At 34.2% G+C, this 21,675-nt stretch overlaps 2 protein-coding genes and 1 non-coding gene across 6 annotated transcripts; 2 read left to right on the top strand and 1 right to left on the bottom strand.

Annotated features, from left to right (window-relative positions):
- The first annotated feature begins 1,202 nt into the window (after nucleotides 1–1,202).
- TRNAI-AAU (transfer RNA isoleucine (anticodon AAU)) lies at nucleotides 1,203–1,276 on the top strand. Its single transcript has one exon. It is a non-coding gene; the product is annotated as a tRNA-Ile (tRNA).
- Nucleotides 1,277–5,190: 3,914 nt separating this feature from the next.
- Nucleotides 5,191–9,031, top strand: LOC118027697 (zinc finger CCCH domain-containing protein 30). Of its 2 annotated transcripts, none has more exons than XM_035031130.2 (2): nucleotides 5,191–5,338; nucleotides 6,238–9,031. In XM_035031130.2, exon 2 carries the CDS (start codon nucleotides 6,249–6,251, stop codon nucleotides 8,433–8,435), a length of 2,187 nt encoding a protein of 728 aa, XP_034887021.1. In that variant the 5' UTR covers nucleotides 5,191–5,338; nucleotides 6,238–6,248; the 3' UTR covers nucleotides 8,436–9,031. The 2 variants fall into 2 exon arrangements, with proteins under 2 accessions (XP_034887021.1, XP_034887020.1); XM_035031129.2 differs by having other exon boundaries at nucleotides 5,235–5,560.
- Nucleotides 9,032–11,769: 2,738 nt separating this feature from the next.
- LOC118027695 (protein DETOXIFICATION 43) lies at nucleotides 11,770–21,349 on the bottom strand. Of its 3 annotated transcripts, XM_073411321.1 has the most exons (15): nucleotides 21,062–21,349; nucleotides 20,417–20,520; nucleotides 16,038–16,238; nucleotides 15,666–15,787; nucleotides 14,730–15,020; nucleotides 14,365–14,558; nucleotides 14,109–14,244; nucleotides 13,847–13,943; nucleotides 13,626–13,726; nucleotides 13,294–13,457; nucleotides 12,906–12,977; nucleotides 12,686–12,802; nucleotides 12,498–12,593; nucleotides 12,284–12,405; nucleotides 11,770–11,957 (listed from the first exon to the last, which is right to left on the bottom strand). In XM_073411321.1, exons 3-15 carry the CDS (start codon nucleotides 16,115–16,117, stop codon nucleotides 11,903–11,905), a joined length of 1,647 nt encoding a protein of 548 aa, XP_073267422.1. In that variant the 5' UTR covers nucleotides 16,118–16,238; nucleotides 20,417–20,520; nucleotides 21,062–21,349; the 3' UTR covers nucleotides 11,770–11,902. The 3 variants fall into 3 exon arrangements, with proteins under 3 accessions (XP_073267422.1, XP_034887019.1, XP_034887018.1); XM_035031128.2 differs by lacking the exon at nucleotides 20,417–20,520; XM_035031127.2 differs by lacking the exons at nucleotides 20,417–20,520; nucleotides 21,062–21,349 and adding an exon at nucleotides 16,325–16,491.
- Nucleotides 21,350–21,675: the final 326 nt, after the last annotated feature.

A 21,675-nucleotide genomic window follows, 5' to 3' on the forward strand; every position in this document is an offset into this window, starting at 1 on the left:
TTAATTAATTATATATAAACTGATTTAAATATCTATGTTAAAAAAAAATATGGGTACATTATATAAATATATTTATTAAAAAAAATAGAAACCTCACCGAGCTAGGTGGACGGTTAAGAAACAATGATCAAATGATGGATGTATAATAAGCGGAGTGGCTCCTTACGAGGGAGCCAATTGAACAGGCCAAGCTCTGGTGTCACTGTCAACAAGAAACAGACAGGTGAAGTGATTGAGAACGTCCCCAGTGTCTTGTGCCTTGGGATGAAGAGGTATACTTTTCAAAATGGGACCAAAATGTTTTTTGTTTTTAATCTTCATCGGTTGATTCTTTCGAAGGTAGTTCAGATGGAGTTGTCAGAAAAACATTATACGACTTTGAAATTGTATTTAATAGGATGACAGTGGTTGTATTTAAAATTTTAAAAATAATTTGCTTGAAAATATATTAAATTATTGTTTATTTTAAAAAGGTTATTTTTTATATAAAAACATTAATTTTAATTTTAAAAAAAATATAGTTTTAACCTCGTTTTCAAATACTGTTCAAATACAAGGAGGAGGGTGATGCATTCCGATCCCCTTTTGCAGTGACGTATGGAAGCAAATGCGCGCCATTTTAGCTATCAACTCTGGTCGTCTGAGCATGAAAATGAAAGCTTCGGAGGGCCTTTTCATGCCATAATCTTAAATACTAAATTGGAATCGGAAAGTAAACGGAGCGGAGATCCTTTACCTCAACTCTTTGTTTTTGGAACAACAGTGGCTTAGAGATGCTACCAATTGTAATTTCGTTTGTAGATACAAATATTATTGGTAAAAATAATAATTTGCCAGACTGATTCAACAAAACACCAAATTTTATACCAAAAAAAATCACAAATAGATTGGATGGTGGCAGGATTGTTATGTTACATTTTTATGGAGACCACTTTCCTCGGTGTTTTTGGAAATATGGTTAAATCGCTCTTATAATAATAATAAAAAATAGTTTTTAAATGTTTTAATATATTAACTTTAAAAATAAATTATTTTAATATATTTTTAAATAAAAAAATAATTATAATTAAAATCTCAAAAGATGGCTTGGCGTAGCTGCCATACATCTGCCATTGCTGTTTACTGCCTTTTAGCTGGCACGGTGTCGAGTCCATTCAATTATGATAGTGATTTAAATCTATTTGTTTTGGTCAACACAACTTGGCCTATTAGCTCAGTTGGTTAGAGCGTCGTGCTAATAACGCGAAGGTCGCAGGTTCGAAACCTGCATGGGCCATACATGTAACTGTGTTGCTCCTTTCTTTTTCATGTTTAGCTTTGTCAAGAAAGAGGGCATGTCGGGAGGTCCTTTTTTCTCCAACCATGATTTTCTGTATTCCAGGAGCTTTAAATTCAGTAGTAAAAAGTTTTTTTCGCCAAAACCAGTTTTTTCTTTTCTTCAAATTTTTGCTAGAAGTTTTTTTCCATTGGAAACATTATTTTTTATGATATTCTAAAGCAATTTTAAATTAAAAAAAAAAACAAAAAATAAATATTTTGATTATTTTTACTTAACCATGTAAAAGATAAAAGAACAATTGGTTCTAAAAAAATACATGGAAAAATTAACAATAAAAAACATATATAATTTATTTATGATGCCGATGAGTACTTGAATCCAAACTCAAAATCATTACTTGAAAAAATCTCAGCCAGATATGAATTTTCAATACCTGAACTTGACTTGATTGAGTTTCAGGTATGTGCTTGGTTTTTAAATCACCATAGACTGTAAAAGGTGAAATATCCATTTTTATTGTCTAAGAAAAATCATTGAACTTGCTTTATCATGGTATTCTCCTCGTGGCTCATTGGTCTCTTTATTATGGTGTTCTCCTCAGGGCATGATTGTCTTTCCACGTGTTGTCAACGAGTAAAATTACTTAATTGTTCTTATAATTAAAAAATAAAAAAAAAGACTATCATCTAAAAGTTTTTTTACTATTTTCAGTCGGTAACACATACTAATATATAATTTTATCATTTATCATTAATATTATTAATGATTTTTTTTTTCACACTTAACTCAAACCTCGAAAAATAAATTTCATTATTTATTATAAATGATATGTTTTTTGTTATCTCGACTTCATGGTCAATCTTAGATTTTTACTTTTTTAAAATTATATTGTTTCGTACAAGAAAGATATTCATACATTTTATTTTTTATAGATAAATGAAAAATAATGTCCAATCTGGGATAAAAAAAATAAATTTTATAACATGCACATGAGTTTGTTTGGTTTCAGTCGAGTTGATTTTTTTTTTAATTACATGTTGTTTTTCATGATGTCGTCATTTATTGCTTACCTTCTAAGCTTTCAATCCTTATGCCCGGGGTTCGAGACCGAGGATGCAGGGAGTGAGGGGAGGGAGGTATAGAAAAGAGCCCAAGTTATTTGCAAAATTTAAAAGTACAAATAAAATTAGATTAGGTTACGAGTAAGGCATCCATACCTAGACTGAAACTTGAGATTTTACCTTTGAGTTTTATTTGAACCCGGTTAAATTAAAAATTTTTTTTTATTTATTCAAATTGAACTGGATTGATATTTATCTTGATTGCTTGTCGAACATATTGCATATTTTTTAGAAAACTTGTGCATATTAATTTTATGTGCAATTATATCAAAAAATCAAATATTATAATAACATATTAAAATATCATTTTGAAAAAGTATGATGTAACTTGATAATTTTTTCAAATATAATTGAAATTAATTATCTAAATAGGATTTCATTTTGAGATGTATAAAAAAAATAAAAAACCCTAAGAATGAATTCCATGCACATGTCTCAACCTGAAAACGATAACCTATGCATGTAAGGCATCTAGCAATAAAACTAGGATTTTTCTTGAAATATACAGGACAACACCCTGTCTACTCATGATAAATCATGTATAAAAAATCAAGATTTAAGTTTTGGGATTAAAAAGCTAAACATAACACTTTTTTTTGTTATAAAAAACACTATAATAATTCTCAAAAAACTCACTTTCAATAACAAAACACATTTTAATCTACATAAATAATTTTTATTATTTGAGTCTCAATCTTCTTTTCTTTCCCAGCATAGTTAAAATTAAAAAACTAACCTTATTAAGTTTATATTTTTAAAGATAAATCTATAAATACCAATATCAAAATAATTAAACATATAAATTTGATCACATGAGATCTTCTCTCTCACCTCTCTTTTTGATTGACTTCCGCTCTCCTTATTCGATTGACATTAATTGGAATGCAAAAAAAAAAAAAATGTAGCTGAAATATAAAAGTGAAAAACTATATGGATCAAAATGTAGAATGGCACTGTTTGAACACCATAAATGAGAAATGAGGTTTTTTTTATTCTATGGACATCGTTAACTTAACTTCCGAATTGTACTTGACAATATCAATTTTAAGGTAATGTATTAATAATATCTGCCACGTTGCATATATCAATGTATGCAAACCAAGACCCAGCACGTAAAATCATAACTGAGAAATTCTCGTTCAGTGTTCCATCTCTTCTTGTTTTTCTTTCCGAGATTGCTAAAAGTTATTTTTACGAGTATTTAGAAATATAATAGTAGTTATTTTTTGTTTATAAATATTAAATAATGTATATTTTTATTTTTTAAAATATATAACATATTAAAAAATTGAAAATTAAAAAATATTAATTTAAAGTAAAAAAAAAAATAAAAAATTTTAATTTTTTTCCTAAAATATTTTTAAAATATAAAAATTAAAAATGTATAAAGAGAAAAGGAGAGAAGTGTGGTATTTTTATATATAGTTTGAAAAAACCAGCAAGAATTTTTATTTTTAGATTAATATAAGTGTTCGGATCAGTTTATACGCATATTGATTAATTTTACGAGCCATAAAGTTAATAATTATATAAGCTTTTAATAGTTTTAAGATTTATGAGACTCGAATCGGTGATTTTTAAAAAAATAAATTTAAAACATAAATAGTGAATATTATATTATTTGCCGTGGGGCAGTTTTCAAAATAAAAGGAATAACAATAAAGGAAAATTGTTAACATTGGCGCTGAATACTATTTTTGTACGTGCGTAATGCCATGGGGCAGTTTTGTACTCTCTTTAGTGAAAAGGAAAGAATATGATACAAATATATATTTATTTTATTCTATCCTGATATCAAAACCAGACGAGATATAAGATTATTATTTTTTGTCTGATTTATCATACCAGACACAAATCAGCCTCTCCCCTGGCATCTCATATTATCATGTTTATACCATTCCAAATCAAACCATACATACCTTTTTTATTTTATAGCTTAGTTAAAATACAAGTAAGTTGCTGGGGGAAATTGATCGATGATGCAAAAAACTGTACAGGTGGCAGTTACAGGGAGCACAAATCAATTATTTACTTGATATAAATATTTTTTATAATTTTTAACTATAAACTATGTACATGGAATCATCTAGATATTTTGATTTTAGTTAGAAGATTTTTATGTCATCAAATTATTCATAAGAGAATTTATTTGATCAAATTTTAAAAAATTAAAAAATAAAGACATTTTCTTAGTTGTTTCGAGATTAAAACCTCACGAGAGATATTGATATAATTAAAATACAAGTAAGTAAAATTAAATTTACCTTAAATATTTGCTGCTTAAAAATCCCCATGATTTATTTATTTTTTATCTATTATTAAACATGTTTTTCTAAATTTATAGAAAAAATGATAGAAAATAAGAGGATTCTTTTATGGGTTTTCCCATCGATTTCTCAAAAACCTAAATGGAAGGGGTACATTCATAAAAATATATTGTTTAGGATGCAAAATCATAGAGTTATTTTTAGCCCAGAGAGGTATTTGTTTTTTGCTCAAGTTTGGGGGTTATTGTGTAATTTATCCCAATTAACCACAATTGACCATCGCACTGACGTCCGCTCTACTCAATCCTCTTATTGGCGGATTCCAAGTCCCCATTTAAATCCACTTCACTAATCACCACACCCCCCTTTCAACCGGTAACCCCACTCCTTGACTTTCTAAACCAAACCGGTCATCCACCGTGTCTTCACTCACCGGCCAAACCCGTCTCCCTTCACTTATACAAAGTTCAAAAATTTGACTCGCATTTCAACATAATTTGTTGTGAATTTCAATGCCATTTCATTTCCCTTCGAAGGCATGGACGAAATAAATTTAAATAAAATTCACTCCCAATTTCTCCGCACAGCAGATCATTACAATTTCAATTTGTAAAACGTTAGACCATCCGCTCCTCTGTCTCTCTACGCGAAACAAAAACAGAAACGAAAACGTAAGTGTAGCCCTCTTTTGTTTCATAGATTACATAGATGGAGGTAGCAGCTAAATGCTGTCTGTCTCTAGTACTTTATCCTACCCCTTTAGAGGTTCACACCGTCCTGGCTCTCGAATCCTTCTCTTTTGACCGGTTATGAAGTGAATCAATGCTTACCATGCAATTCTCTTCATTTTTAAGCTACTAGAAGCTGTTTCTCGCTCCAAACTTTATCTATCCGTGAGTTAGTAGCTAATAATTTACTATTTTTAGTTTTAGATTAGCTTATTCTTTTGGATAATGGTTGATTTTATTCTGGCCTGCTTAATCCAGTAGTGAGATTTTTATCCTGATAAATGAAATTCCTCATCTTGATATCAAGAATCTTTACTTTTTATTAGTTTTAGATTAGATTGTGATTAGATCTGCTATGATATGAGCTAAAGATTCTATTCACTCTGTTGCTATCATCAATGTTATAGCTTTTGGTTAGTATTCATTAATAGACTTGTTCCTTTTCCTTTCTCTGATTTTGAAGCTGTTGATTCCTTTTCCTATAAATGTGCTTAAGTTTGACTATGTTATAAACAGATAGATTTCTAATCCTTCTAATAATATACAAGTTGAAGAAGTCTCAAAGGTTTCATCTTCATTTTTTTTGTTTAATTTATTTATGGTTAAACACCGTGTAGTTAGTGAGGGAAGTGCTGTGAAAGGGAGATGATCAGTGAAAATCAAGTAACGTTTTATAGTTTACGAGGAGTTGGTGACTTTACCCCGTTGAAGGATTTATGTTTTCTTAAATTCTGTTCAATACTGATTTTTTTTGGGTCTAGTTTCTCCTAATCTAGCTCACCTTATGATAAATTTTTTGTTTTTGAATGAATCAAAGTAATGTTCTTTTGTTTCAATTTTAGGTCACTGAAGCATGTGCAGTGGTCCCGAGAAATCGGCTGAATCACCCTCCACTTCCACTCCATCGACTGTAGAAAACTCTTCTATTACCAAAGAGATGAATTGTCTAACTGTAGAAACAGAAGATTCTTTCTCTAGCTTACTTGAACTTGCTGCTAACAATGATGTTGAAGGCTTCAAGAGGTTTATAGAGCAGGATGCGTCTTCAATCAAGGAGGTTGGCTTTTGGTATGGCCGCCAAAAAGGATCGAAGCAGATTGTTCTTGACCAAAGAACTCCTCTCATGGTTGCTGCTACTTATGGTAGCGTTGATGTTCTCAAGTTTATTCTAGACCATACTAAGGCTGATGTGAATCTGTCTTGTGGAAAGGACAAAACCACTGCTCTTCATTGTGCTACTTCTGGTGGATCTATTAAAGTAGTTGACGCAGTTAAGCTGCTATTATCAGCAGGTGCTGATCCTAATTGCCTTGATGTCAATGGAGATCGACCTGGTGATGTTATCATTGTTCCTCCAAATCTACAGAGCATGAAGGTCACTCTTGAAGAGCTGCTCTCAAAATCTGACCCTGATGTTTCTGTGGCAGAGTGTGATTTTAATGGCTCTGTTGGTGTTTGCAATTTACGGGTCTCAATTAGCAAATCAAATTCTAGCTCACCAACTCTTTCTTCCTCGTCAGAAAATGGTTCACCACATTCTCCCTCTGTGCTGATTTATTCTCCAAGGGCCTCAAAGTTTAATAATCTGCCCGCCAACTCTACATCTGAGAGGAAAGAATATCCAATTGATCCATCTCTCCCTGACATCAAGAACAGCATCTATGTGACTGATGAGTTTCGCATGTTCTCATTCAAGGTTCGCCCATGTTCTCGGGCATACTCACATGACTGGACTGAATGTCCATTTGTTCACCCAGGAGAGAATGCACGTAGAAGAGATCCACGAAAGTTCCACTACAGCTGTGTGCCATGCCCTGATTTTCGTAAAGGGGCTTGTAGGCTGGGGGATATGTGTGAATATGCACACGGGGTCTTTGAATGCTGGCTTCACCCAGCTCAATACCGAACTCGGCTTTGCAAAGATGGCACCAGCTGCAATAGACAAGTCTGCTTTTTTGCCCATACTTACGAGGAGCTCAGGCCCTTGTATGTTTCTACAGGATCTGCTATCCCTTCTCCACGATCATCTCAGTCTGCAGCCAGTGTTATGGACATGGCTGCTGCTCTGAGTCACTTGCCTGGTTCCCCATCACCAGTCTCAGCAATGTCCCCTACCCCATTCAACCAGCCCATGTCTCCTGCAAATGGCATTTCTCACTCGTCCATGGCTTGGTCACAGCCAAATGTGCCAACACTTCATCTTCCAGGAAGCAACCTTCAATCCAGCCGCCTGAGATCATCCCTTAGTGCCCGAGATATACCACCAGAGGATTTTAATTTGTTGCCAGACTTTGATTCCCAACAGCACATTTTAAATGATTTATCGTGTTTCTCGGAGTCTCGGAACAATTCTTCTTTCAGTGTTTCTGGTCGGTCCAAGACACTTACTCCTTCAAATCTTGAAGAGCTGTTTGCTGCTGAAATGTCTTCTCCTAGGTATGCTGATCAAGCAGCTTATCTCAATCAAGTGCAACAGCAGCAGAGCATGTTGTCACCCATCAGTACAAGTGTGTTCTCCCCAAAAAATGTTGAGCACCCTCTACTGCAGGCTGTATTTGGTGTTGGATCCCCTGGAAGGATGTCGTCAAGAGTCATGGAGCCAATCTCTCCAATGGGGTCTCGACTTTCTGCTCTTGTTCAGCGAGAGAAAAAGCAGCAACAGCTACGAAGCCTCAGCTCAAGGGATCTGGGATCCAACAACCCTATGGCCTCAGTTGCTGGATCTCCTGTAAATTCTTGGTCCAAATGGGGATCCCCCAATGGAAAAGTAGACTGGTCAGTTCATGGAGATGAATTGGGTCGTTTACGGAGATCCTCATCTTTCGAGCTTGGAAACAACGGTGAGGAGCCTGACCTATCATGGGTCCAATCTCTAGTCAAGGAATCTCCTCCTGAAATGCTGAAAGAGAAGTTTGCAAATCCAATATCCAGCACTGCATCACCTGGCACGGGATTGAATTCAAATTCAAGAATTGATTCTGTTTTAGAATCTTGGCTTGAGCAGATGCAAATTGATCAGCAGCAACAGCTTGTAGTCTAGTCAAAACAAACTGGTGTTTACTCTTGAAGATAGGGTATAAGTATTTTCTCAGAAGTACATATCTTTATTGGATTTTTTACTGGTGGGGATGGTCAAGTTGAAGAGGAGAGTAGAAATCTGGGAAAGAGGGATTGGCGGCAAAGATCTGGCAAAACGTTTGAGGGAAATCCTTTCCATTTTTTTTCCCATCTCGCTATCTAAAGCGAAGTTGGAAGGTTGAAGAAAGCTTCTCCGGGCTGTGTTAAGGAAAAGCCAGTGCAGGTTCTCACCCGTTCAACATTCCTGATTAGGATCATTTTTTGCTTTTATTACTCTTCAACTGATCACGTTGGAGAAGGCTATATACATGGTTTCATTTTTCCATGAAACTATGAGCTTTGTATCCCTTCAATAGTCTCATAATTTTCTTAACTAGCATGCTTTGACTCGGTGGATAAAGAGGGGAGTTAGAAGGAATCTGTCGCAAGAGCTCTCGCATTTAATGTGGATGGTGTGTTTAATTTTACAAAGTAGAGATGGAGGGCGTTGCCTTCCCTTCGAAAATGCAAAACTGAATTATAGTTATTATTTCCATACCTTTATTTTTTGGATTCCTACTTATTGTTGTTGTCTTTGTATCAGCTTTAGGTTTTCATCGTACATGTACTCTTATTCATCTCTCCCGCCATTTCTTTGGCCCATGAGCTTGAATATTTTGTAGGATTTAAGAAAGAATGGCAATTCATGAATGTGGTGGAACCTGCTATTGGATGTTGATTGGTTGAATGGATGTTTTTGGATTCTTTCGATCTTTTTATCGAGATAGTGGGAGGTGGGTGATCATCATATAATACAGATCAAACTTTCGTTTGAGAGCGAGGATGGTATCATGTACCTGCTTCGATGCCAGCCACTCACCCCAAAAAGGTTGGTGGGTAGGTCTTTAATGGAGTTGGCTGAGAAATGGATGCGTTTTTACTTTGTTTCAGTGACAGCGATGTTGTGGGGTATGTGGCAGGAGTTCAAGGGCTTTCTTTTTGTGGTCGGCAAAAAACATGGAGGTTGCGTAGTTCTTAAGTGGGGTTTGGTCCAAAGGATCATCATACTCAGAATGCGATGTGGCTTTACATCTCTTTTCTTGTGCCTTAATAACGGAACGAGGGTGCCTTTTTTTTTTTTTTTTTTTTAATGCATCCTTGCATCACTCGCCAAGCATCATTAGTTTTGGTGCTGTTTAGGAGTTTTGGCATCAAGCGCTTTTGATGTTGTTTTTTGATTTTTTTTAACTCTTAAAAGCAACGCATTAAAAAATTATATAAAAAAATAAATTAATTAATGCTTTTATTAAAGTAAATATATTTTTGAAAAAAAACATCTACTCGAAAACATCCTTTTATCTTTTGATTATTGGAGGTGACAGGAAATTATAAGTTATAAATGGATAGTTATATTTTACTCTTGGTTTTATCGTTGATTACTTCCCTGTTCTCAGGCATGCATGAGAACACTGGAAAAAAGGGGAAAATAAGCAAGATATTGCATAAAGCTTAAGGTAAAATCACAGTGGCATATTTATTTTTAGGTGGCTTTTGGTACGAGGTTAAGAAATTAAGGTGATTTGTTACCGAAGCAATTTTTGGATGTAAAATTTACCACCTACCAAACACCTTGGAGTCCTGCTATATGAACACGTGGCTATTACTCTTTTTTTTCCCCATGAAAAGTCAATTATTTAAATTCACTGGGTTACTGACTTTGGGTCCCTAAACTTTTTTCTTTAAAAATGTTTCATAAGAAAAAGAAAAAGAAATTAATGGATCCCTTATAGTTTAAGTCCATTAATAATGTTAGTCCCTTTGTCACTAACAATGTTATTTTATTGTTAAATTTAAGATATTATTTAGAATATGTCTTATATTTAAAAAACGTAAAATAAATTTAAATTTAATGAATTAAAAAAACCAAAATAAATATGTAAACAAACCCGGAAACTTAAGTCTCACCATTGATCCCCCCCCCGCATAATTAACCATTTTCATATAATAGCAATTAAAAAGAAAATTAAACTATTAAAAGCATAAACTAATGATATAATCATTTCATGTTAAAAAAATAAATAAAAATAAAAACCAACCAAACCAAAAACATTTTTTTAAAAATCATACCTAGATTTTCTCTTCCTTTTTCTCATCAAAACCTAGGGATCATAAATCACAAATCTAAATTCTTGTATATTTGGTTAATAAAAAACAATTTTGTTTTATGTTTTTGAACTATAAAAATTAAAATTAAAATTTTGTTAAAATTAAATAAATATAGATTGAGCCTCCAAAAAACATCTTGAGTTGATTGAGTCATTTATTATCCTACATGTGTGTTATGTATTTTTACTAATTACAATAACATGACCTATATACATATAGGTCATGTTTGCAATGTTATTGAAGAAAAATAAAAAAAATATTATTTTAATTTTTAGAGTTGAATAATTTCTCTCTAAGTTAAATTTTTGTAAAGGGACAAGTATTAAGAAAATAAAACATGAATATTGTAAAATTTTCCTGATACACCCTCATAGACTTTTCAAAATTCCAACCATTGTCTTGTATTTATCAATTTTAGCAATTGATTTTGGATTAGTTAATTTTTTTTTTTATCATTGGATTCGTTAAAAAAAATGTCAAAAACACACAAGCAAAACTAAAAATATAAACTAAAAAAAAAGGAAAGATAATTTTTTCAACATAAAAGTAACTGTCAGTGCTAGCCAATATCATTATCAAATGAAATTTTAATACACAAACGCCAAAATCTTATTATTTTATAATTGGAATTAGATATTAAGATTTTAATTTTTAGATTTGAAAACTTTGAAATCAGATTTTTATAATAATTTAATATTTAAAAATAATTTTTGATGTTAGATTTGTGTTTATAAAGATAAAGGGGTATTTAGAAGTGTATTCAGGTGGAAAATGATGTGAAAAGGAGGAATTTTATTCCCGCCGGGCTTCCTCAGAAATTGACGAACCAAGGTTGAAGATGATGTTGGAGGACGCATCACTTGTAACTGTTACAATTATGGGCCTGGAGTATAGCCCAAATTTAACTGGGCTCAACTCTAGGCTCGGTTTTCGTTTTCTTTTGTTTTTGTAGCATACGATTGTTTCTTGAAAACTGCTTTATATATTTTTTTCTCTACCGAATTAATTGATTTTATATATAATATGAAACATAAGATTTTATTTCTCCTACCAATCTATATTTATATGCATAAAATTCAAATTATTGTGATTCTTGTGTAGAAAAAGATGTTGATATTAAGAACATAAAATATGCATAATACAGTGAAAAAGAAAAAAAAAATTGATCCCATCGTCTTATTTTCTAACTTTTATTATATATATATATAGTAGTCTAGGAAGAAAAAGGCGTCCAAGGACAAAAATATGCCGCTATTACACAGATGTTCCCGAGGTTTACATGTCCTAGGTCAACAATCGGCCTCTGAGAAAGCGCCATGGTCCAGTTCCAGTTCCCATCCTGCAACGTTAGTGGGAATTCCATGTCAATCAACTTGCAGCTTCAAATAATCTAGCAACTACCATGATAAAGACTTCTTTAACTTCTTTTCTTTGATATTTTTTATTTTTTCCGAGTATCATAAATCATTAGAGTCGAGCAGGTTTTGCAGGTTTGGGTCTAAGAAATTATCTGGTGGACTGCCGACAACCAGTAAAACAGTTTTAGTCCATATAAACCTAGTCCTTGTAAGGATTTGTCATGGCAATGAAGCATAAGAAGTGGAATATCACAGGCTACTGACAAGGGAAATTGTCTGAAGATAAGAGAAGAACAAGGAGTATTACCTCCATACACCAGCAAATGTGCGTAGCCCCATAAAGATGGTTAAAGCAACCCAAATCCCAACAAATCCACCAGTTTTAGAGAGGGCAAAAATGGCTGGAATGCTTGCTATGGCCACCAGAACCTGAAGAGCAAAGAAATTAAACACGTAAATTTCATTTAGAGTAGGATTTAGAAAGATTGAACGCACAAATGAGCAATGGCCAGCAAACTTACCATGGAATACGAAGAGTAAGCAAAATCAGATGCTCCGAAGTTAACACCATCAAAGACAAAAGCTATCGAGTTGATGGGTTGTGTAGCAGCAACAAACTGAGGGGTCGATAAAGCAAAAGTCAGTCTAATTTAGCTGAAAAAGGAAATAGAAAGAAGATTCTAGTTATGGATTTGTTGATGGGAATTACCGGGATGCCGATGGCTATAATATGAAGAACACCAGGATCTTTTGAAAAAATTACATCACCGAAGTGCAGACCAAGTCCAACAAACACAGCTAGCCCAAGACCAAGAATAAAACTCATCTGTACAACAACAAAACCAATCACAATTTAAGGCTGTGGTTGGTTTAGAAGGAAAGGAAAACCAAAACATCCTCATGTATCGACACAAATGTTATTGACGTACCTGTAACACCCGGGTCGCAGCAGCTGTTGCCTTCTGGTAGTCCTTTTCAGCAAATGCACCAGCAATAATTGCCTATAAAAGTTGAAGAAAAACACATACTGATGAGTAGTCTTAATGAAAATTTGGAAATTAAACAGTGGATATATACTTTCCGAAAGCAGACTACGAGAAGGAAGGTTGAGCAATTTTAAAGGGTTAAAAAAATGTGACATGTTTCGAATTCAGTTGCTTATTCTACTTCATATTTGGACTGGTAGAGCATGGTTGCAGCTCCAACCAGCCTCGTCCTTATGGTAGTTTTACCGCATGGTGAATATCTCCAGGAAATGCATCGATAGGGCCTAAAACTGAACACAAATAATCACGTAAAGCATGTTTGTTTCTTTACCTGTCCGGCAACTGCCAAGCCATCAGCAAGAAGGGAGGATGTCAACCAAACTTGTAAGCAAATTTGGAATGCAGCCATAGCTGTTGAACCCAATCGAGCAGCCCTTGATGCTGCCAAGGTCACGCAGATTGTTGCCGCTACAACTCGAGCTAACAGCAGAAAGCCTGCCTCCCAGCACAGAAATGAAGTGAGTAAAATGCATTGATCGCGTGTAAGAAACTCTTGGATCGAAGTAGAAAATATATCAATTATAATTTTACTACAGCCAATTACAAGAAGGAAAAAAATTAAAACAAAACAGTGATCAGAGCAAGAGTACTTAGCCCCCTCACCATTTTTGAGGAACCGACTAAATTGCAAATCTTTAACACTTGGGGGTAAAAGATTAACTTTCTTCATCAACTTCCACAAGAGAATTAGTGAAATCAAGTACCTAAAATAACCACAAGGAAAATGTTTTTTTTATTAAATGACAATCCTTTCAAGTTTCAACTAGTAGTTGCAAAACTGAACATTTATAACAGCTGCAGAGTTTCGAGATCATAATACTTACTGAGAAAGGACGTGAGCAATGGCTGCACCACTGACACCCCACTTGAAGACGAAGATAAATATCGGGTCTAAGATGATATTTGTTAAATCTCCTATGACTGCGGTGCACAGAAAGAACAAAAGGGAAGAGTTATCACATTATTTCTCATGCATGTCTAATATGTTTGATTTCACGCTGGTTAGAATGAAATCTGCTGAGCATTAAGACATCGCTTTTGCAAAAAGAGAATTAATGCTTAAACTAAAATGGAAATGCCTCTCACCAGTGGCATATAAAGGGGTTTTTGTGTCTTTAAAGCCTCGAAAGACTCCTTGCATTGCCAGTGACAAAAGAACTGCAGGAGAACCCAGTGCTCTCAATGTCAAGTACTTCCTTGCAGGGGTTAACATCGCCGAATCCTATCCATAAAAAAGACAGCAGTCAGTTCTCTATTGAGTCAAGGCAGCGGGAATCGGTAGTTGCAGAGTAACAAAAATAACACTTCCGAGGAGAATGAGATTGAAACTGAAGGCACTTACAGATTTCACACCCATAATATTCAGGAGAGGTTTTGCCCCAAACACGAGGAATATAACTTGCACTAGGCCAAGAATTCCACCAACAATTAATGCTGTCGACGCTGAGGGGATATGTAGCTTCTCTTTATTTCGTTTGGGCCCAACACTTTTGGTAGCAGCAAGAGTAGTAGACTTGCTTGTGGTTGCCTTACAATCTGATGAGAAAAACAGCTACCTTATTTATGCTATGATGATACGATAATCGTATCCATGCTGTCTTTTTTAGCAAATTTTAGAATTCTGAGTTTTTGACACATGTTCTAGGGGGTGATGCTATAAACAAGGGCAATGGAAAATGATCAAAGAGAAGGAGACAGCTCGCGTACCATCCTCCGGCACTGAATCTTTCTTTTCAATGTTCTTTTCATTGTTTGTGGCCGAACCTTTTTCCAAGTTCTCGAGCATTTCATCATCAGGCACCGACTCTTTTGCTTTACCACTTTCCGCATCTTTATTCAAGTCCCCAGCCTTTTCTGCTTCCACTTCGCGATTTCTTTGAAGAGTTTCTTCCTCAGCTACAAAAGAAGTCGTTATACTAACCAATGGAAATATGGTGACTTTTGAGGCTTGATTGAATATGGCAATAGCAACCCCTACAGCAGCTATTTCCACTGGACCTGTTCAAAATAAAAATGAAAATCAGCTTCTGTATCAGATCCAGTCCACTTGTTGGTGTGTCGCATTCAGCAACAAGATATATAGCTCATGGAGTAGAGCTGATTCACAATTTGAACATGATCAGAAGGGTATTATTCAACACAACTACCACTGTAATTTGTTTTTCCTTTCATTTTCTTTCTGTTTTGATAAACAGTAGACACTGTAACTGATCGTGGACTAAAAATGTCACTGGATCAGGAGAATTTTCTCGGGGGTTTCCAGTTGCATTAAGGCATATATACTAAAGAGTCATACCACGTTGGTTTCATTATGAATGTGCAGTATGAGAAAATTTGGAAAGATCACCGAGAACCTAAAACAGACACACGTATTTTATTGAACAACTGAAGGGGTGTAGGCTAAATGCTGTTTACAGATACATCGTGAAAGTTCTCTGAAATTCCAGTGTGTCAGAATCTTAATCACATGAGAAATCCATGCAATAGTATAGATTTTAAATTTCCACGATCTTTCAACTTTGTATATGAGGTTCTTAAATGCTACACAGCTAGAATATCAATTGGTTGTTGTCAAAATTCAGCAATTTCGCCATAGAGGTCTGTAGTTAGCTGAATGAATAATTACAGGACATGAGAACAAACCTAGACGGCCAATGAAGGCTGTGTCAACCAGGGAGGCAACAGGATCAGCAGCTAAAGCCATTGCTGCAGGCAATGCAATCCTTATGATCTCCGAACCAAGTTCATCTTTTTTGAAAACACGTCTGAAATTGGAACCAACATTAATTAGCTCATAGAAGCATGAAAAGTTCTCTCTTTACCAGTCATATATACCACCTTAAGTTCCCTCTTAACATATGAACGGGGGAATAAACTTTAAAAGATTAACACCATTCTAATTAACAAACCGGTCTTCCGAAGCAGAATAAAAACCAGTATATCGCACATTAAAGCCACAGCATTTGCACATGCAGCGCAGCAAAAAAAACTGCATGGGACTAAATGAAATTATACCTTGCGTCTCTAAAAAAAACAGAGAGTGGTATCTTCGGCTTTCTCAGACCAACTGGCTGCAAAGCACCTTCCTCAGACATGATATCAAAACCTTAAGTTGTAACAGAATGTCACCCTAACTCTGAACCTTTTCTGATCCAGTTAAGCTTATCGGGGCGACAGTAAAAATATTCAAGTCCTCACAAGCCAAGTTCCTATAACCTGCAGAATGCATGATATACCAGTGGATCATGATCATGGCAATACAATAAACCCGGCAAGCAATAATGCTCAAGTTAAAAACCAACCTTGTGTTCTATTATGATAAGACAATGGATAGCTGCAAGAGTGATTACAGGTACAGGAAAGCCAATGGTACTTGTGTACAGAACAAGGAGTAGGAATTTATGGCTGTGGCCTCAACAATTAACAGTTGAACCTCCCTCAGTTCTCTCTTATCTCTCTATATAAAATATGCATGTGCATCAAACATCTGTCAAAGGTCTCCCTAAAAAATGCCGGCCTTAATATGCAAGCATGAATTCCGATATGGACGAGGCTCTTTGGATTTCGCTTGTATCCCTATAATTTTAAAACCGATTCAACATAAAACCGGGTTATGGATCCAATCGACTCAGATTAATTAATTTTTTTAAATAAAAATAATATTATTTTGATTAAAAAATAAAATAATTGATAATTCGAGTTAATTTTAAATTGATCAAATTCCTACTTCAACCCGAGTTTTTAAATAGGTTAACAAGTAATTTTTTCTATTTTTTATTAAACTTATTTAAACCTCAAATCAGCAGGGTTTTAAATTTACCCAGCGGGTCCGTACAACGGTACAAGTATTAAAACAATGGTTCTTGCTCGTCACAAAAACTAACGCGTGATCGTTGACTCTAGTTTTTGATGTGCTTCTGCCCCACGTGCCTGGCTGTGTTATTTGCTAGCGTGAGTGTGTTAAAGTTAATACTGATATTAAGTGTGCTAATTTCAGTAATTTGTGCGCGGGTGATGCGGGCGCTGTCCCGCCATGTCAGCGTACTGATATAATTAGAACAGAACACCGGTTCGAGTCGCGGTCCTTTAATCGTTATTTTTAAGATTTATAAAATTAATTAAGATATATTTAATTTAAAAAACATATCTTGGGTTCATTATAGTGATTGAATTTTAAGGATTTACTGCCCTTTAAAGGAAGAAAAAGGTAATGAAGGAGCAAACAAGAACAATTCAATGAGTTTCTTTACTCTTTTGATAATTACCAAAAATTGCAATTCCAAATCATGTATATGGACATAACTGTTATGCCAGGGAACAATGATACTCTATAATTTTTAAAAATATATTAAAATAATATTTTTAATATTAATATATCAAAACAATTTAAAAATAAAAAAAAATAAATTAATTTTTAAACTTTTTAAAAATTTCATAAAACAATAACTACACTGCTGCTCTAAAAACACACAATAAATTACTAATAAACTTCATTACCTCAATTGTCATATTTTATTGTTCTTCATAGGTAAAATAGTGTTTGGTTTGAAGGTGGTTTGGATTTATTTTTTGGTAGGATCTACACAAATAGCATATATTTTTAGCATTTAGAGACTTCTCTTGTATTTTAAAATGGTTATATTTTTTAAAAAACAACCACATCTGCAAACCAAACACCCTGTAAATTACAGGCGTTTTTAACTTTGTAGTCTGTTCACCTATTCTCAAAAGAATTAAAATAAGAATTTTTGAATAAAATATTATTTACAAACAAACAAATCATCTACCATTTTTATGGTGATATTTGGATTCTACAATAATTAATTAATTAATAGATTAAATATTAAAAATGCCGTTTCCTTTTTAGTTTATATGAGATTTTCATATAGTCGCTTGTTTTATTTGTATATAATACTGTTTAATTAACTAATTAGCTAGATCCCAAAGAGCATAGAAATCAACTAAGTAGCTTTAAAATCTTTGGGCAATGTGTGCCCTGTTTGCGTTTTGAAGCATGAATAAACCTCCCCGGGTTCTATATGGTTCCTAGATAGCACCGTACCAGGCTGCTCACGCTAAAACGAAACCTATGTCTTAATTTCCCATCCTTTCTTTACACGCTGAAAACGTACGAATAAGTCAAAGAGATTGGATGTTGTCGACGTCTCTATTCGAAGGAAGGCTCATTTTTGTCAGTTCCCGAGATTTATTTTATGATCAAGTCACTTTCCTAGAGATAATTTGTGAGCAAATAATGTAAACAACAACGTACTTTAACGTGAACACACACATATACAGTATAAAACCATGGAAACATCATGAGATGCTTCGTATTTTATAGTTAATTCGTACAAAGAGCAAGAAAAATATGACATCCGGATGTCTCCCAGTTAAAGAAGCATCATGGGTCAATGTTCTATACCGACCCGCGCATGCAAAAGTGTCAAGAACAGCTAAAATAATAGGACAAGGGGTCAAAAGTGTCAAGAACAGCTAAAATATGATGGAAACAAAAGCCTCCATCGCTTGATTCTCCACTAGATAATCCGCGAGATAGCCAGCAAGAACTGAAGAGATTCGAAGAATGGAAAGGTCGGGTTTGTGTTCACATTCTTAGAAATTTATTCCTTGTTCGTAATTGGAGTGCTGGTACTTGCCAGTTCTCTAGACAATTCAGCGATATTATTTGAAGAATATTTAAGGATTAATTAACGCATTTAATTTAGAGATTTTCATTTACAAGAAAATGTTTAGCAATCTCCAGGCTCATCTGTTCTTGAATTGGTTCGATCTCTAACACATCGTGCAGCAACAAAAAGAGCCCCTGGAATCAAAACAAAAACATGCACCTAGGGATTCTGCTAGCACCTTCTCCTTTTTCCGTCTTGATCCAGGGGTTACCATTACAAGTTACTAATGCAGCACTGATTGAATTATCATTAATTTATAACTGAGAAACCGATTTTTCCGATTCAAGATTCAGAGATTTCTCTAGAATCTTACACGTGCTTCACTTTAATTTATTGATTTCATCTTGTTGATTTTTTTACTTCAAATTAATAATTTTTTATATATTTTTAAATCGTTTTAATTGGTTAATTTTAAAAATAATTTTTTAAAATAAAAAAATAATATTATTTTGATATATTTTTAAATAAAAAATATTTTAAACAAAAGTCATAACTACACTCAGAACACTATTAGCTAATTAAAGACAATTTGTTTGAAAGTTGCCCATCTGGGACACTTCTAAAATCAAACATATTAATCAGCTAGTTGAAGACAATTTGTTTGAGAAGTCACCTCTAAAAGGACCCGGCTGTTGACTGTATTGTACCGCTTGGGACACCCATCTACCAGGCTCCACTCTTTATTATTTTAATCCAGTTTAATTGGGTATCAATGTAGAGTAGGTGGGTTGCCTTTTCGGATTTTTTTTTTTTTTTTTTTTTGCTTGGAGATCATTCGAGAATCGGATCGCGGCTGGGAGAAAAATGTATCCTTCGTCCCAAAATAAAATAAAATTAGCGGTTGCAATATCCTAATTTGAGACTAATGATAAAAAAAACCACTGACATAACGTTCGGATGCTGTTTTTTTACAGCAAACTTTAATTATTTAAGGTTTTTTACTTGGTGCTCTAAAATAAAAGGGGAAAGTATAAAGGTGACATAAGGATAATCATGGACTTTCAATTCTGGCGTTTCACGGCAGAGTAGAATAAAGATGGCAAAAGAAGCCTCTAATACGAAAGATAAACATTTAAAAATAAATAAATTTATCAACTAGACAGTTTTGAAATGATTTTGTATTTTTTTAATAAAAAAGGAAAAAAAACATGTTTTTTATATATATATATCTTACATCTCCGTTTTTTTTTTTTTTTTTTAATATAGAAAATGCAACCAAATGCTGTTTTTTAAAAAAATTCAATCAAGAAAACATACTTAATTAAAGAAATTGCTGGAAGCATTTAACTTGGTTATTCGAAATCAATAAAAGCAAGTATGAGGTCGAGAATTTATCACAAGCTGATGATGATGAGTTACAAAAGCAGTAGAGAAGGTAGAAAAACAAAGAGAAGCGTGAGAATTACCATTTTGACCGTGACTTGTGATTTTCAACTGTAATTATGGTTTTTAAATATTTAATGTGTTATTTTTAAAACCACCGGCTTATAATTTTTTTAAAATCATGGCCGCCACTAAAAAATAAAATTGATAACTTTTCTAAACGACCGTTAAATAAAGAAGGATAAGGAAATGACTCTGTTTGGCACTCATATATGGTGACCAAAGGATCAGCCATAAAATAGACAGAACCGGAGCCCAACTAGGCCACGTGGTGGGCCCCAGAATTCCGTAATGTTTTCTAATGGGCCTGTAAGTCCGTACCTGACTAGTGGCAGAAGAAGAACCCATCGTCGTCATCCTGCCAGGTGGACATGGAAGTTTGAACCCACAGACGTCCCTGGTGACGACTCCACCTATTCTAGAGCCTGAGAAGGATCACAGCCACACATGGACTCTTCAAGTTACAATTTTTATGAAAAAAGAAGTACATTTTGCTGCGAATAAGCTGTGAGTTGAAGGATGGGTGGGTTTTTTTTCCAGATTTATTATCAGAAAATGCGATAGCACTGGCATTGAGAAACAAGGATGGCTTTCGTTAAGGAAAGTAAAAAATGTTTCTATGAACTTCTTGGCCATCTGCTGGTCCAATTCGCCTCCATTTTGGTGGTCCTTCTATCAACAGAAGTAATTAACACGCCTATACCGACGGATTTGAGCCATCGGGCCTTGGTCCTTTAGTAAACTATTTACTAAACTGTTTTTTTATGATTCTTTAGAATCCCATTGCGTGTAAGATTTTAGTTCCACATCAACCATCACACAAACACAGTTATATACACATTCTACTGCTTTAGGCCTAACCACATCTCCTGGTTTAATTTCTAGAAAAGGAAGCGATATATCAAAACAAAATTAGTAATATGGATCAAGACCTAACTGAAGGAAGTGAGAGGATACTTGGCTCACCTTTGCAACCGGTAACGCGAGTGCTGTGCAAGGCTAGCTCATTAAAATCCCACCAACTCCTGCAAAGCTCTTTCTACCAACCTCCCTTGGACTGCAAGCCAAATACAGACCCGCCACCTCCCTTTTATACACACCTTTCCTCGCTCTTGAATTTGAACTAGCCTATAGCAAATTAGCGAGAATTCCAACAAAAAAGAGAGACGTTTTGAATGAAGAGTTGATGAATCAAGGTGGAAGATAAATCAAAGAAACAAAAATAAATGTCAAGCTAGCCTTGTGATGATAATGCAAATTCACTTGCATCATTGCATTAAAATTTATAGACCTGGGGATGTAGAAAGGTGGAATTCCACTACCAGTGTAAGATATAGCTTCTGTAACCTTATTGTCTAACTTTTAGCTACAAAATCAAGTGCTTTTAGTAGGTAACGTGCATGAGAGCTTTTACCAACTTTGTGGGCTGCGTAGGATTCCCAATACTGATCTCAATACTTGCAATATTTTTAGATTACATGAGCTTTTGTAGTCTCACACATTAATTGCAGAAAATGAAAATTCTATCATGTATATAGAAAGCTACCAGACTAGTTAACTTAGTGGTTAAAATGCGAGCA

Source organism: Populus alba, chromosome 9, assembly GCF_005239225.2.
Source record: "Populus alba chromosome 9, ASM523922v2, whole genome shotgun sequence".
NCBI lineage: Eukaryota > Viridiplantae > Streptophyta > Magnoliopsida > Malpighiales > Salicaceae > Populus > Populus alba.